Source organism: Ursus maritimus, unplaced genomic scaffold (genome assembly GCF_017311325.1).
Source record: "Ursus maritimus isolate PB19 unplaced genomic scaffold, ASM1731132v1 scaffold_10, whole genome shotgun sequence".
NCBI classification, from domain to species: domain Eukaryota; kingdom Metazoa; phylum Chordata; class Mammalia; order Carnivora; family Ursidae; genus Ursus; species Ursus maritimus.
Window position 1 is genome coordinate 1,436,746 of NW_024423344.1, and position 18,459 is coordinate 1,455,204.

The 18,459-nt window shown below is 37.6% G+C and overlaps 1 protein-coding gene across 2 annotated transcripts in view; it reads left to right on the forward strand.

The window, feature by feature from the left end:
- Positions 1-7,165, forward strand: part of MPHOSPH8 (M-phase phosphoprotein 8) — a 73,316-nt gene extending 66,151 nt beyond the window's left edge. For both annotated transcript variants that reach the window (XM_008692271.2, XM_040621147.1), the window contains 3 exons: positions 1,783-1,910; positions 2,768-2,851; positions 3,398-7,165. In XM_008692271.2, coding sequence (XP_008690493.2) covers positions 1,783-1,910; positions 2,768-2,851; positions 3,398-3,439 — 254 coding nt within the window. In that variant the 3' untranslated portion in view covers positions 3,440-7,165. The remainder of the gene's footprint in view (positions 1-1,782; positions 1,911-2,767; positions 2,852-3,397) is intronic.
- Positions 7,166-18,459: the final 11,294 nt, after the last annotated feature.

Sequence of the window (18,459 nt, forward strand, 5' to 3'; positions counted from 1 at the left end):
CCCCCCCCCCCCCCCCCCGCCGAAGCCCTCAGTTTGTTTTCCAGAGTCCATAGTCTCTCGTGGTTCATTCCCCCTTCTGTTTATCCCCTTCATTCTTCCCTTCCTTCTCCCTGCTATTCCTTATGTTCCACAAATGAGTGAAACCATATGATATTTCTTTCTCAGCTTGACTTATTTCACTTAGCATAATCTCCTCCAGTCCCATCCATGTTGCTGCAAATGTTGGGTAATTGTTCTTTCTGAAGGCTGAGTAATATTCCATTGTATATATGGACCACATCTTCTTTATCCATTCGTCTGTTGAAGGGCATCTCGGCTCCTTCCAGAGTTTAGCTATTGTGGACAATGCTGCTATGAACATTGGGGTGCATATGGCCCCTCTCTGTATCTTTGGGGTAAATACCCAGTAGTGCAATTGCTGGGTCATAGGGCAGCCCTATTTTTAACTTTTTAAGGGACCTCCACACTGTTTTCCATAGTGGCTGTACCAACTTGCATTGCCACCAACAATGTAGGAGGGATCCCCTTTCTCCACATCCTCTCCAACATTTGTTGTTTCTTGCCTTGTCAATTTTTGCCATTCTAACTGGTGTAAGGCGGTATCTCACTGTGGTTTTGATTTGAATTTCCCTGATGGCTAATGATGTTGAACATTTTTTCATGTCTGTTAGCCATCTGTGTGGTCTTCATTGGAAAAGTGTCTGGTCATATCTTCTGCCCCTTTTTGATTTGATTATTTGTTTCTCATGTATTGAGTTTGAGAAGTTCTTTATAGATCTTGGATACCTTTTATCTGTAGTTTCATTTGCAAATATCTTCTCCCATTCTGTGGGCTGCCTTAGTTTTGATGACTGTTTCCTTTGCTGTTCAGCAGCTTTTTATCTTGATGGAGTCCCAAAAGTTCATTTTTTCTTTTGCTTCCCTTGCCTTTGGAAACGCATATAGCTGTCCAATTTTTCCAGCACCATTTATTGAAGAGACTGTCTTTTTCCCACCAGATGTTTTTTCCTGCTTTGTCAAAGATTAGTTGACCATAGAGCTGAGGGTCCATTTCTGGGCTCTCTATTCTGTCCCATTGGTCTATGTGTCTGTTTTTGTGCCAGTACCATGCTGTCTTTGTGAACACAGCTTTGTAGTATAGCTTGAAATCAGGCAACATGATGCCCCTAGCCTTGTTTATCTTTTTCAACATTTCCTTGGCAATTCAGGGTCTTTTCTAGTTCCACACAAATTTTAGGATTGTTTGTTCCAGCTCTTTGAAAAATGGCGTTGTATTTTGATCGGGATGGTGTTGAAAGTGTAGATTGCTCTGGGTAGCATGGACATTTTAAGTATGTTTATTCTTCTGATCCATGAGCATGGAATGTTTTTCTATCTTTTTGTGTCTTCTTCAATGTCTTTCATCAGTGCTCTGTAGTTTCTAGAGTATTGATCCTTTACCTCTCTGGTTAAGTTTATTCCAAGATACGGTTTTTGGTGCTATTGTAAATGGAATCGCTTCCCTAATTTCTCTTTCTTCTCTTTTAAAAATTTGTTCCATGAGTTGTCAGTAGGGATTACTTGGGACAAAAAATAAAAGGGGTCCCTGTGGTTTGAAAAATGCTAGGTAACACCAGGTTTTGAAATTGGACTCATTGGTGTGAGTGGGCACCAGGTGGGTGTGCACCACCAGGCTTACTGAGGGGACTGCTCCCAACTTGTACAGGTGCGCCTTCCTCAGAGTTGAAAGGTGGCCATGGTAGGATTGGTATTAAAATCTATGTTTATATCTCCCTTATTCAGGCTCTGGCATCCTGCTGTTTATTTTCCATGCCAACTTTTTGGGTAAAGAAGTTATTGCTCGGCTCTGTGGACCGTGTAGTGTACAAGCTGTAGTTTTAAATGATAAATTTCAACTTCCAGTTTTTCTGGTAAGATTTTCTGTAGTTCATTAACATTCTTCTAATCCAGAAGCACAGATGACTTTTAGTTGTGTGTTTTAATAAAATATGTTAATTATAATTAAGCCAGTTGGAAATGAGGCAATAACCCATAATTCTAAAGTAAAATTATCCAAAATTTTGTCATAAGAATTTGGATTTCTCATGTTTGATATATATGCCTTAAGTTATGTTTACCATAATGTCTTAGTGCATTCTGAATATAAATTCTTAAGGTATAAGCAACATACTGATTTTAAATATTCTGCATTTTCCCACCATTATAATTACAAACATTCACCTAAAGGAAATTTAGGAAATTTTAAAAGTATACCCATTCTGTGCTTCCAGTACCTAGAACATGGGTGTATTTATGCTTAGTTTTAATGTATGTAGCTTTAGTTAACCATCATATTGTAATTTTGATTTATAATAAAATAATGTATTAGTGGGTATATAAATTTTTTTTAACAGAAAGGGTCTTAAAGAATCTTTGTGTATGTTTCCTTTTCTATACTTAGAATTCTTTCCTTAGGCTGAATTAAGCAAAATCAACTGTTTATGAAGATTTTTTAACACTGATGCTGTATATGGCTGCATACATGCTAATCCTACAGATTTATCTGGATGCTGTTTTTGCAGCTAAATTTTACAAGCTTTTTTGTCATTTGTATCTTTTTAATAAATCAAGAGAAAACTAATCACAGCAAACTGATCTATATAAAGTATAAAACTTGTTTTCTGTTTTACATCATTGGAATCTGAAATGTTTCTGTTAAGATACAGTGATGCTCTCAGATGTCGAATTTTGTCTGAGGAAACACTGACTGGTTGGTCTCTCTCCGTAGGATAGTCATTTTGTTTACTCGTTCAGCCCTGCTGCAGGCCTCAATAAACTCTTCATAAGGTTGACGGAAGCGCCTTCTGCCAAGGTGAAAATCCTTTCCTCACATTTAGTGCAGCTACTCCTATTGCTACTCCAGATTCCATCAGCAACAGCAGAAAAAACTTCCGAGAATGCTGTGTTCCTGGTGTGCCTGTCCTGGAGACAAGTGCTCTCTGGATAGCAGCGCACCGGAATCTACAGATGTGTTAGACATAAATTGTGTGTCAAGAAAGGGACTGATGGTAAGGATGCATCTCTCCGGTACTGAGCCGTCGGAGCTGTATTCTGCCTTTGTTATTTAATGTATGACATTTTACGTATGTCTCTAGGCTGTTCACTTAACATTGAAGCCGGGCCAAAAGTCTATGCAAGAAATAGTAGTTATTTACTATAATAATCTAAAAATCAAATCATAAGCACTTGGATTTTTTATTAAAAGTGATAACCTAAGACCCTGATTTGATAACCAATTTGAGAACATTGCCAAATAAGACAGACAAATCTTGGTTGTGTGAGTGTTTTCCCTCTTCTAAGAAAGGGGAACTCTGCAGAGGTATCTGTACTGATACTTGTGCCTATTTTCTTTCAACAGGTTAAGCTGCTAATAGGTGCATACAGAGTACAGCTGCAGTGACGGAACGGAGAGTTGGGATGGAGTTATTTCCAGACCTGTTTTGGGACTCTGGCACAGCTGACACCTCCAGATTTGACATTTCATCTGTAACTCTTTTGCAGTTTCAGGCCTGTTATCTGTTACAGGCTCTAAGACAGGACATGGTGGTTCTAATATATTATAAAATATAGATGTAAGTATTTGTGCCAGTGTTCTGAAATCTCGATGTTGTCTCCAGACTGCATAATTCAGGTTTTCCACAATGTGGAATGGTATACAGGAGGAATATTTAAGAAAATTAAAAGTCTTTTTTCTAACTTGAAATTTTCTACTAGCCCTGGTGAATTTCTGTGTTAAAAACAATTAAGTGTGTATGTGATACTCAAGTTACCAAAGCACTAAATAAGGTGTGAATTTGCTGCCCCTGAAGGATGACTTTCTAACTTGGTAGGCAGATTTGAGGGAGGAGGTCTGAGCTGTTTGTAATATGCAGTTGCCACAGATCCTGAATTGGAGGTGACAACTTCGTGTATTTGAAGTTATCCTTATTCTTCGAAAAGATAAATCGGAATCTAAAATACAGCAAAAAAAATATAAGCCAGGACAGTAGGGGGCCTAAAAGAAGATATTACTTGTGGACTTTTATACTTGTTCTTGGAATCCATCAAGTAATTTTCAAAAGCCAGATCCTGTGCCCTTACTATGAACAGTGGGAAGCCAGCCGAGGTTTATCTGCCACACTGTGCCTCGTGTGAAGAGTTACTGCTTCTAGAGACTCCCCACAGGTCTCTCATAGTCTCTTAAGAAATATTTGGCAAACTAAGAAGTCAAACTCAGTCTGGACTATGGAGATGTGTAAAATTATTTAGTTCCGGATTGGTTTTATAATTTATAATTTTAATGAAATTTTTCAGAATGTCATATATGGTAGACCACATACATTGTACAGACATTTCAGAGAGCCATTTTTACTTTACATATTGCCTTTTCCTACATTGTTCTCAATAAAACACCAAATGTTGGTCTATTTTTTTTTTTTTTTTTTGGTATCTCAAGTCTCAGGACTTCAAAACAAGGGGGATACTAATGTGTAATTTTTTAGCTAAATGATGGCTGGGATTGGAATTTTTTCATCTATACTGAATCATGTATGACTGGTACTGTATCTAACTTCATAGCTTTCTAGGAGAAAAGTTAATGCGTTTTGCGTGAGCAGTGGTGGTGGGTCAGGAACAGTCAGGGAGATAGTACGTTCAAATAATGCATAAGAGAAATGGGTTTTTAAAGAAAATTTCTGTTCTCAAAATCATGCTTAAGATAGTATCAGCTTTACAAGCACGCATTAAAAGGCGATGTGCTGTTTATCCAAGAGGGAAGGCCAGGCTAGAAATCCAGTAGAAAATCTGATGAATAATTCCTTTAGAAGTTAAGGAATACACACTGGGAAGTCAGCAAGGATTAAAAAAAAAAAACTTGTGACAGATTAAGAAACTATTAATCATGGGGAAATTGAGCGAGTTATTGTCACAGAAAGCAGGGTCAAGGAAGAAAGATAAAAGTGTGAGATTATTTGGGGTAACACAACCTTTGAGTTGTCCATCTCGACTTCTACCAGTTTTATGCCAGATGTGGTAGTAAATTATGTAAACAGTTGTGTCTACTAGGAAGAGAAAGTAGAGCCACACAATTTAATACCTTTTGTTCTAAACTATAGCTTCTCTATAGCCAGATGTAAAGCACACCTGTCTACTCTGAAAGTTCTGGTTTCCTAAGGATGGAGAAGACTTGAATCGTCTAGAGACTCGCACTTCATTGCTTTCTTGCTGGTTCTCTGATGAGGCAGCTAATTCCATCAGATACTGATAATGCTGCCACTTTGACATTTAAATAAAATGTGTACAAAGCTTGAGCCATGGTTTCTCTGGAAAACAAAGCAACTCTCAAGCAGCACCTTAGAAGGTTTACAGATTTCTTTAGTACTATAGGTCAAAACCAAAGCAGTCTTAGAAAGTATATACAATATAGAATACATAACTGAGCTTTATATCTAGGCCATAGGCAATCTTATCATTAAGCAGATCACCAAAAATGGGATGCATCATTGTTCAGCCAGACTGAGAAAAGCAAATAGTACACATCTTTATTTCAATTTTTTCTTAACTTAAAAAAAAAATTAAGGGGCACCTGGGTGGCTCAGTTGGTTAATATCTGCCTTGGCTCAGGTCGTGACCTTGGGGTCCTGAGTTCGAGCCTCACGTAGGGCTCCCTGCTCAGCGGGAGTCTGCTTGTCCCTCTCCCTCTACCCCTCACCACCCTTAGGCCAGTCGCGTGCTCTCTTTCTCTAACAATTTAAAAAAAAAAAAAATCACACTCCTTTCCGGTGCATATGGCAGTAAGGACAACATAATTGGGTTATTCAATTAATTTCTCTATATTCAGATCTGGTCCACTCTAATGAGTAGGGCTGTAGTAGAAAGCACATTATACATGCTTTTTTACCTGCAACAGTATACCAAAAAGCAGCATCCAGTACCCAAACTACTCAAATGTTGAACAGCTACAGTTAGGGAGTTTGGTTTCGCTCTGAGAACAGGTTATTTGCATACACTGTCTTCCTAAGTCATTCCCATCTTATTCAGTGAAATGTCAGGAGTTTGCAATTTGAAGCTCAGGTGCTTTTAGAACTGACAAGTGTTGTTATACTGGTAGCTTTCAAAATAATGTATTACTGCTGGAAAAAGTCTTAGCATCCAGAATGTGAACAGTGAAAGGACCTGATAAAGCATTTACCATGCAAGTGTAGTGTCTCAAGGAGGATGATTAGTCAAGACCAGGAAAAAGAAGGAAACATACACCAGAATTATCAAAAAGTGGTTTATGAAAAAGAATTTGGACAATTTTAATATTTTATGCAGTTAATGTTTAATAGCCTAAAACTATATAAACCCCTAAAATTGTTTTAAATTTTTAAAGCTTTATTGGCCCAAGCGTTGGCTAGGTAAATGCAGAGAACCACTGATGGAACCCACAGTGTTCCTCCATCCTGTGCTGACTTGCAGATAATGCTTTCAGACCAAATCTGGGATTTCTAAGCCTTACATCTCCCTCCAAGTACAGAAGAGCATTACTAGTAAGGTAGAAAATTGTAATTACAATGAGTCACAAATAAGGACCAAATTAAAGTCGGGAAATAGTCCCCTGCCAACATCCGAAGCTCCCAAGGACCTCAGCTGGAATCTTAACCCTAATACTGGGCATCAGTTTAACTTGGAAGAAAGTAATTTTCCATTACAACACACGCTGCCTTGCTCATATCCATTTTTTGCTTTTTTTGAGCTAAAAAATACATATGGCTTTAGTAAAACATAATCTTTCTCACAACGATGCCAAATTCCACGAGTAGCTCCTTATCTTGGGGACTGACCCAAAATTGCAGGCCAGGTGGGGTGGTAAAAAAAAAATCCCTCCCTCTAATGGTTCCAACTTACAGGGAGTTGAAAGGGAAATTTGTTGGTTATTCTGTGTTTTTGGGTGACTACACCATACTACTTCCATGGCAAGACTGCACCAAGGGGTAGGTAGACATCTTGATCAACAACAACACACCTGAATGAAAAGGGAAGTTCGCCGTATTCCAGATATTATTTTAACCAAAGAAAACTCCATGAAGCATAATGTGAAATGTTAGGATTACTCATACATCCATAAGTTGTTTATATGAAGAAATAAATTCACAAATGAAATGAGATTTGTTTTCTGTCTTGTTTCCCCTTTGTCTTTAAAAGCATTTCTCTCACAAAAGTGACCTGAAAAAAAGATAAATTCTTTGTTAGCAAACAAATTAGTATTTATTGTATATTTTCTATTGGAAATAGAAGCTTCAGTTACAAAGGAAATAATGTGCGGGGCTAGAGTCACTGAGCAACAGACCTAAAAAATATTCAAGAACTGAATTACTATGTGGAACCTATAAAATTTTCTTCAGTAATCCACCTCTGGAATTAGTATTTTGTTGTGAGCTCCTCTAGAGTTTAAGTGCCAGAAGAGTTAAATACGTTAGTTTAAAAAGCAGTAGTTCTGAAAATGCAGTCCCCACACCAGAGCAACACCAGCTGTTAGAAATGAGGACTCTCAGGCCTTCTAAATCACAAATGGTGGGTCTGCAGTCTGTGTTCTAACAAACCTCCCGAGAAAACATGAGAACCACTGTTTCAAAGGATAACCTAAAGATACCCAATTTTTAATAAGAACTTCTGCATTTTATTAACTTCTGTAAACTTAATAAAAGTATCTTCCTGAAATGTTTTCTGCTGACCAGAAAATCTGTAATGAAAAGCAGTTATTTTAAATAAACACTATTCATCTCTTACCAAAATTCAAAATCCTAAAGTTCCAATGACAGATCCACTTGACAAGATTATAAGATCTCTGATACCACATAATGCCACAGCTTTGATCTGTGGCGCAGTTAGCCTCTCCACATTAAAGTTTTTCCCCCTACCCACATATTTTGAGATTAAATCTTCAAATTTTATTTAAGGGGTTTACAAATAAAGCAATTCGAAAATTTAATACCAACAAAAGGTCTACAGAGTATTTACAAAGTAATTTTCTAATTTCAAAAGGCGATTCTAATTTTTTAGTAATTTCCCTTGGTTGGTGGTTCTCCAATAGAAAACAGTTCACCTGGATGGCTTTTATTTTCTCATCTTTTTTTTTTTTTAAATAGGCCAATGCAGGGCTCCAATTCACGACCATGAGATCAAGACCTGAGATGAGATCAAGTGTCACTCAACCGACTGAGCCACCCACCATGATCCCCCCTTATTTTTAAAAAGTAATACAGCTTGAACTCTGGACCCAGAAAGAGTCACATGCTCTACTGACTGGGCCAGCCAGGCGCCCCTACCTGGAGGGTTTTTAAAAATAAAATACTGCATTGCTGGATCCCACCCCCAAGTTTCTGTTCAGTAGCTGGACCTGAGAATGTGCATTCTTAAGCTCCCAGATGGTCTAGGGACCAGCTCTGAGAATTACTCTCCAAAGTTAATTTTCTAGAGCTGGTTAACAGAATGCAAAACACAGCTCTCACATTTTTGTGCTGCACCGGCATCAGGTACTTTAAAAGGGTGAAATTTCTCAAAGTGTCCGTATATGTCAGTGCTTCTCACACAATGTGCACTCACCCATTCAAATCCCCTGGGATCGTGTTAAAATGGGCAGATTGATTTGATCAGGTGTGTGTTCTGAGGTTCTGCACTGCCAATCAGCATAAGGCTGATTCTCCTGGTCCCTGGGACCACACTTGTAGTAGCAAGAACAGAAGACATGGTTTATCATCAGATAACGTAGGAAAGAAATACCCTTAAAATAATACTTTCTGGATCTATTAGTATACCATCACCCGAATTCTGTCATGAAGATCACAATGTAAATGTTTCTATAAAATTTTGTATCTAACTTAACAAAATAGGAAAATTGTTACCTTTACAAAAGGTAAAAAGCAGCAAGGAAAATACGGAGCTAGTATCCTTAGTATGGATCTGAATTTGATATTAAACCATTTTTAAGATTACACCCTTTCCAAGGAACTTAAAGGCTTCTAGACTTGATCACTAAAAACCAAGAGGGAATTTCTTTTCTTAGTGAAGACCTGTTTAGTATGTCATTTCTACTCTCAGTTCATTTTTACCTGAGGACAAATACTAACCATGAGGAAAGATGAGGGCAATCTAGAACTAAAAATAGCCTCCAACTTTGCTCAGAAAGAAGGGCAGTGACCCTGGGGATCCCTTAATACAGGCAGAGAAGCAGAGGTTTCAGCTTCTGCTATAACTATTCACTAACATTCCACTAATTCAACGCATGGGGACCATTACATATACGTTCATGAAGTCAGCAGAGTGAGGATCAGAAGTATGACCAAGATAACAAGGAACAATGTTTTAACAGACACTGACTGACCTGAAAGGAGATACAGACACCAGCATTTCCTAGTCTCTGAACTGGATTCATGCCAGAAGCCAAAATTCAGGAAGTTTCATCCATGTTTTCTTTCACCCTCCTAGGAATACAAAAAAATCAAATTTAGCCAGTTTCAATGATCAGTAAAATGGCAGAAGTGTTAAATCATGAAGTTCTTAACAGTAATCAGTTTCCATTCAGTAAAGATTTTCCTGTGAATTCATTTTCTTGGAGAACATCAACAGACTTAAAATTCAGTTCAATTTTATGTTTTGGCTTAAACACCGCTAAATCCTAGAAGTGGTGTCTCCAAGTCTGCTAACAATTTTAAAATATTAAGAGCCTATTTTGCTAAATCCTTCGTTTTTATTTCCATAGGCAGGCCCTCTTTTCTGCATTGTTGATCCCTCGGCACACTACTGCTTACAATCCTACAATCCAAAATTCTACCTGATCCCTACACTCTAATCTGCAACATTTTATTCTACTTGTACCAGGGCAGGGCACATAAATATGTCTGCTGTGCTCCATCAGAAAAAGACCTACCCTAGTAACTCCTTGGACCAAAGTTCTCCAGAGAGAGAGCACTAATGCAGATTTTTCATTGGAATACGGTTTTAGGTGTATTACACCTCATCTTGAAGTATATTTCTTAACATACCTGAAAGGTTAGTACAAGAGTATACAATTACAGTTTAGAAATAAGTATACAAATTGTGCTCAATTTTTTTAAACTATTAGGGTACATGACCCCCAAATACTGGAAATAACTACCCTAAATTAGTATTGTTTTCAAAACCCATTTGGATCTCAAATACACCTGAGAATTGGATGGAGTATGAACAGTGTCCCCCCCCCAAAATTTGCATGTAAAAAAATATGAACACAAAATTCTGCATGTAATTTAAGGTTATTCCAAATGATCCAACAAGACCCATGGTCCCAGTTATAAAACCTTAAATATTTTTCAAACAAGGCACGCCAAAAATCAACAAAAAATTATCTTTATATATTTCCACCTACAAGTAGCATTCTACTACACAGGATCCTTATTAGGGATCTGTCAGTAAGTAAAGTCATTAAGGCATTCTTAAATTGGTTTGGTATATGTTTGTATTTCGTAATTCTATTGCCCTTAGTAAAGTTAAGGCAGACAAGGAGAATGCATAAACCACACAACCGGACTATTAAAAATACTATCTTCTCAACTTTTCAAAAATGTGAACCTGCAATTTACAAAGCATTCATTACCTTTATTGAAACCTAGAAAGGTAATCTCTAGAATTATCCAAGTTTAGTTGCCAATCTTTAGTCTTTAAAAGGGTAGCCTAATATATGAATTCAGTATTCAAAATCACTAGCATTCTGTTTAAAGTGGTCTTACAAAGAAGTGACCAGGCTTACTGTACATCGGATTACATTAGTAATCACCACTAGTAGAATTACAGTGAGCTACTGCATATGCACACCCATTCCATGATACTCCTAATTTGGAGTTAAAGTCTGTAAAATCCAAGAAAGTTGATACACAAAGACAGTTGATACACTATTTTCTGATGCTGAAGAATAGCTGTCTCTCTCAAAGCGATACTGTCAAATATTGGTGGTGGGGGACACCAGCCAATAATTACATTAAAAGAAAAGGTCTCCCTTAGTTGAAATCTTAAAGCATAACTGTAACAAGACTATATGATACCACTTTGGATGAAACTGGTCCATTTTTTATTTTAAGATAAAACAGAGTCAATAAAAACTGCATAGAAGTTCATGGTTGATTTTACCCTCCCATGCCAAAACATAAGAATTGTTAAGAGTGAAAAACAGCTCCTCTAACCACACCCTAATTAGTCAGAAACAAAATAGTCTGACTTTTCTTAAAGAATAAAACATTAAAGATATGGAAGGCCCATTCTTAACAATTATGTAACAATGAACCTAACATTCTCCCCTCTTTGAGTTAGCAAAGGTATCCTTTTCCATTGAGTAGACAATCCTTATATCACATATAATTTGTATTATGTAATATATAAATTACAATAGAAGTGCATTCTAAGAAAGAAATGTATAAAATACAGATTATACTTCAGCAAGCATGGAGGCTGAGCAATACTCTGCAAAGCTGTTCAAATTACAACAAATTGTAAATACCCAAGAAACAGGATTTTAGCAAAGGCTCATGTTGAAAACTCCTTGCCAGAAATCAACGTAAAAGGTGATGATTTCCTCTGAAGTAGATTCCCATGGTATCAAACCACAGAGGAGCTACATTCTTTACTGGCATGCTCTGCAGCGGGGTTTCCCTTCTGAGGAGCATATATTCTGAAGTTTGAGGTATGGAGGTGGGAGGATATCCATGTTATCAAACATTACCATCAGAGAGCATATATACACTAGAGCTCACAAGCTAATATGATTCTTTGCTTTCATGACAAAGACACAGACCACACTACTGGCCGCTAAAACAATAAATGCTATTATTACAGGCAACTCACAACAGTGAAAATATCTAACATACTCCTTACTGAAGTAATTTTATTTCAATGTTAAGAGATTCTCTTTAAGCAACAAAGAATATATCCTGGGGGTGCCTGGGTGGCTCAGTCGGTTAGGGGTCCAACTCTTGATTTCGGCTCAGGTCAGGAAGTGAATAATACATCCAAAACAATTAGACCAAAAATTCAAAAGCCGTCATCTCCCATGGAAATGAGTAAACACCCATGAAAGCAGCAAATCTCTAAAACAATGGACAATATTTCTACAAGTTCATCCTTTTTGATGTAATACAATTTCAAATGATGAACAAATGATATAACAGAATATAGTTCCAGTTAACTGAACAGTTAGTTGGAAGTTAGAAAGACAAAAAATTTCAACATTTTAAATTTTCACGACTCTTTTGGATTGAAAATTGGCAATAAGGGGCACCTGGGTGGCTCAGTCGGTTGGGTGTCTAACTCTTGGTTTTGGCTCAGGTTATGATCTTGGGGTCATGTGATCAAGCCCTGCACTGGGCTCTGTGCTCAGTGTGGAGTCTGCTTCTCCCCCTCCCTCTGCTCCTCCCCCACTTACACTCTCTCAAATAAAACCTTTAAAACAAACTGGCAATAAAACAAATATAGCAAACTGAAGGCTTTGACTTTTTTAATCAAACCCATGTCTCTTCTACTCACATTAGCATGCCAGACATCATAATAAAAGGTTCAATTACATAATAATTTCTATTTTCCAGCTGATATTTTACAGAAAGCAAAGAGTCCATAATACGAACATTCAATTCTGCATTCCCAACATCATCTGGCCTTCCAGAATTCTAATCAAGATACCCATTTTTTTGACATCAGATTATATACAGATCAATGAGTTTTACAACAGATAGCAATGAAACCACACAACCTAGTGAAAATCGTCCCCCCTTATCCTGTTTCGCTTTCTGTAGTTTCAGTTACCTACAATCAACAGTGGTCCAGAAGGAGATGATCCTCTTCTGACGTTTTGTCAGAAGATCAATAACAGACTAATGCTACTTCACCACGCCTGCACTGTTCATCTCACTTCATCTCATCGTGTAGGCACGTCACATCATCACCAGAAAGGTAACAGTACAGTAAGACATTTTGAGAGACACCACACTCATACAACTTTTATTACTGTATACTGTTAAAATTGTTCTATTATTAGTTATTGCTGTTACTCTCCTCCTGTGCCTAATTTGTAAATTGAACACAGATATGTACATACAGGAAAAAACATAGTTATTTTTAAGGTTTGGTAATATCCACAGCTTGGGCATCCACTGGAGTTCTCCAAATGTCCCCCTTAGGTAAGGTAACAATATTTCACATAAAAATGTATCCAAATGGCCAAAAAGTGTATGAAAAGTTACTAGGGAAATGTGTATTAAAAACCACAATGATTACACCTCTACGCACTCACTATAATGGCTAAACACACATGACTTGACAATACTGAGTGCTGGCAAGGATGCAGAGCAGAACAGAAATCATGTACACTGCTCCTGGGAGTATAAAGTAGGACAGACACTTTGGAAAAATTGTTTGCCAGTTTCTGAAAAACATACTCATCCCCTATACTCAGTAATTCCACTCCCAGATATTTTCCCAAAGAAAAATGAAATGTGTGAATGACTTGCACAAGAATGTTCACAGCAGCTTTATTCATAATAACCCTGGAATCTACCCCAAGAATATATCAATAGGACACTGGATAAAAAAACATGGCAGGGCGCCTGGGTGGCTCAGACGTTAAGCATCTGCCTTCAGCTCAGGGTGTGATCCCGGCGTTATGGGATCGAGCCCCACATCAGGATCCTCTGCTATGAGCCTGCTTCTTCCTCTCCCACTCCCCCTGCTTGTGTTCCCTCTCTCGCTGGCTGTCTCTCTGTCAAATAAATTAATAAATAAAATCTTAAAAAAAAAAAAACTGGCATATTCACTTGATGGTACACTATGCAGCAATAACAGAACTGCTGACATATGCAACAACACAGATGAATCTCAAAAACACTGTTGAATGAAAGAAGCCAGAGGCAAAGAGTATACATTCTATGATTCCACTTACATTTTTCAGAAAAAGGCAAAACTAATCTGTGGTGATCAAAATAGAACAGTGGTTGCTTTGATGCAGGATGCACTGACAGGAAAGGAGCCCCTAAGATAGGAGGTTTATGAAAAATGAGGCTGTCAAACCAAATAAAACTCACAAATTTAAGTGACAGGCTATTCCAAATTTTTAAAAAGCAGGATTTTAAGGTTTGTTTTTTCCAAGATTATTTAAGCAACCTCTACACTCAACATGGGGTCCAAACTCACGATCCCGAGATCGAGTGTCACACATCCCATGGACTGGGCCAGCCAGGCACCCCGGGATTTTAACTTGTTTTAAATTAAAGAATCAGAAAAAGATCAACTCAAAATTAAGAAATAAGTACATAAAATAAGGTCTTATTTGAGTAAATAGGTAAGAATCATTTATAAATACTATTAAATAACACTGAAATCTAGAAAATATTAAAGAAAAAATAAAGATTTATGTTTTTCAGGAAAAGTTTACTGATATATATGATATATATATATCATATATATATATATAAATAAATATAAATATATGCATAGTCTTTTTCTCCAAAGGTCACTCATATGAAATCTAATAAAGTACAAATTGATGACTTTTATCAGACATAATTAATGACTTCTAAGAAAGGTTATAACTAACTCAGTTTCAAGGTCCCAGACCTGTATATATTTTGCAAGGCAGCTGTGGTAGGATCAGCAATGGCTTGTGACTGAAAGATAGCACTGAAAATTTTCAAACTTAATTTCGTCCCCAAATTCCTACAAAGGCATTTCAATCAGAAAAAGAATGAATGAATGAATGAATGAATGAATGAATGAATGAATGAAGCAGCATTATCTTCTTGTGATCACTTAAGATTTCTCAAGCACCCCTCCCCCAAAAGCCAAAGAAAACATATCCTTGATCATTGCCTAATCAGGGTTAAGTTCTTTATGTGCTTTATTTCAAGTAAATTATTGTTATTTAATGTATCAACCATGTTCATATATATATAATGAAAAAGCACTGGAAGTGAATTAGCAAATAACATCCAACAGCTTATTTTTCACCATATATGTAAAACCACACAAAATAACAACTACTGTTACCTACTTTGAAGAGAACAAATAAATCAACTTAATAAGAAAAACACTTCCTGCAGAATCCACTGCACGGTGAAAGGGGAACCCTCCTACGCTGCTGCTGGGGAATGCAAGCTGCTGCAGCCTCTCTGGAAAACAGTACGGATTTTCCTTAAAAAGTTGAAAATAGAGTTACCCTATGACCGGGCAATTGCACTAGTGGGTATTTACCCAAAGACACAAATGTAGTGATCTGAAAGGCCACCTGCACCCCAATGTTTATAGCAGCAATGTTCACAATAGCCAAACTATGGAGAGATCCCAGATGTCCATTGACAGATGAATGGAGAAACATGTGGTATATATATATACAGTGGAATATTACTCAGCCATCAAAAAAATGAAATCCTGCCATTTGCAACGACGCGGATGGAACTAGAGGGTATTACGCTACGCGAAATAAGTCAATCAGCGAAAGATAATAATCAAATAATCTCACTGGTAAGTGGAATTTAAGAAACAAGGCAGAGTATCATAGGGGAAGAGATGAAAAATGAAACAAGACGAAACCAGAGAGGGAGACAAACCATAAGTCACTCTTTAATCTTAGGAAACAAACTGAGGGTTACTGGAGCGAAGGGGGTGGGAGGATGGGGTGGCTGGGTGATGGACACCGGGGAAGGTATGTGTTGTGGTGAGCTCTGGGTGTTGTGTAAGACTGATGAATCACAGACCTGTAGCCCTGAAACAAATAATACATTATATATTAATTTTAAAAATTAAAAAAATACATAGAAAAAAAACTAAAAAAAAATATAATCCACCGCATGTTAATATAATGTTAATTATATAATTATAAAATACCAAATGTTACACTGGGGAGAAATTAAACATCATGCAAGTATAATCTGCACTGTTATCTGTTATCTATTTAAATTTATTTAAATACAGGGTAGAAACAGGTGTTAAACTAAATCAGTGATGAAAATACTTTGTCCTGGACACAAGATGCCAACACACGTTCTAAAAAAGGGATTGATAAGTTTAAAAACAGGCGAGTTAAAAATTTTGGTTGCTGGGGGCGGCTCAGTGGGTTAAGCCTCTGACTCTTGGTTTCAGCTCAGGTCATGATCTCAAAGTCCCGGGATTGAACCCTGTGTCAGGATCAGCGCAGCAGAGTCTGCTGGAGATTCTCTCCCTCTCCCTCTGCCCCTCCCCCAACTCGCACACATTCTAAATAATGAATAAATAAATAAAATCTTTTTAAAAATTTGGTCACATTTTTTAAATGTGCAAAATTTCCTGTTTGATTACTACTGGGTTTGAGAAATTAGGCTGTAGAAACAACAGAAAACACAAAAACAAGGCATTAAAAAAACGTCATAAATTTCACTTCTCAAACATTTTGTGCCTCTGCATCATTTGTAAATGCAACATACTCCAATCAGCAAAAGCTCCAGATGCACTGCACTGAATCTCATCAGAGCAAGAGGACTTCATGCCTTCCCTTGGCAAGGAGTCACCGGATCTGAGTGGTGAACCTCAGAATTCCCTGCAGTCCCTTTTTTAAAAAATTTTTAGAGAGAGAGAGCAGGAGCAGTAGGGAGAGGCAGAGAGAGAGGGAGAAGCAGACTCCCCACCAAACAGGGAGCCGGACGCAGGGTTGGATCACGGGACCCTGAGATCATGACCTGAGCGGAAGACAGATGCTTAACCGACTGAGCGACCCAGGTGCCCCCTGCAGTCCCTTTTTAAAACCGTTTATGCTACTTATGAACTATTACCCATTTTCAGTCACCATCAGGGTTTGTTAAACATTCCCAGTAATTTTGAATTCATTACATTCAATTTTGGAGAAAAAACTGTGTGGTATAAAATCTCCTTTGTGTTCTGCTAATAACTTCCAGTATGATCTTGGAAAAACAGCCTGTTCACTGATTCAACAAACGGCAGTAAGCACCTGTACGAGAATCCTTTTGCCTTAGGGAATTCATAATACTATCCCTCAATAAGTCAGAGGGCCAAGAACTGTCTATTAGGTAAGAATCATTTAATTCTAACAGAAATTTTAACTGAAAATGTTCACATACTAATAACCACCACTATTGTAGCAGAACACAAAAGAATACGCAGGCTTTTAAACAGACTTACCAGTAAAAAGTCTGGAAAGGAAGGTACAAATACAGGGGCATAATCCAACTAAGAAAAAAAAAAAGTTGAGGGGTGCCTGGGTGGCGCAGTCGTTAAGCGTCTGCCTTCGGCTCAGGGCATGATCCCGGCGTTCTGGGATAGAGCCCCACATCAGGCTCCTCTGCTATGAGCCTGCTTCTTCCTCTCCCACTCCCCCTGCTTGTGTTCCCTCTCTCGCTGGCTATCCTCTCTGTTAAATAAATAAAATCTTAAAAAAAAAAAAAAAGTTGAAATAAATATGGAGTTTTGACCATTGTAAATTGTGTGAGATATTCTACTGAAAAACAAGAAATTTCAAATGTAACAAGGTTAAAAATCAAAGTTTCTCATTTCCCAAGGGTCATTTCCTTCCTTCATTTCAGTGGGCTCTACAGGCAACCTCTCTTTGTAACTTGGAGGGTACACTGTTCCCCAAGCTTTCATCAACATATGTAGACATATTTTATGACCATTAATGCTACATTCATTTATTCTCTCTCCCTCTTTTGCTCTCTCTACTCTTCCTTATCTCTTTATATTATCAATAATCTCTGAAGACCAAGCCACCATTACCTTTCACCTCTCCTTACTAGTCTAATTGGCCTGCCTTTTATTCTGGCTCGCTTTCAGTCAAGTCTCCATGAGTAGCTAAAATTCTTTTCTAATACATAAACTAGATGTCACTACCTGGCCCAAGCCTTCATGATGATTTCTCATCAAGAAAAAAATCTCAACTATTTACTATGGCATATACTGCTCTACATCTTGCATCCTCAGTACTGCACTCAAGAGAGAGAAAATTAGTTGAAGGTGGGAGCAGGGGAAAGCAAAAATCTCTTTTAATGTATAAAAGCATAGAAATAACAGATATAGTATACATAAACAGCTAAGTTAAAATTTCATGAAAGGGGTTCAAAAAAATTTGATGGGGGTCACGGGGAGGAGTCAATTAAGAAAAAGAAAGGGTTAAGAAAGACCCTTGGCTTGTTCACTTAATTCCAGCTGCAAAAGACATTTTCCTATTCCAGGCTATAAACGATAAACCCCTCAGCTTGAACTGGTTCACCTTCAACACCTCCAATGTTGCAAGTCCCCTCCTTCCGATTATTCAGGTATCAATTAGCTCAAGTGTCTCCTAGAGAAGCCTCCCCTGACCATCCTAGCTAAAATGGACACATCCGTTTCCCCAGCCCAACTGTACCCCGGTGTTTATTAGAAGAGTCAGTAAGAATAGTCCCTAGTACTGCTACAGTA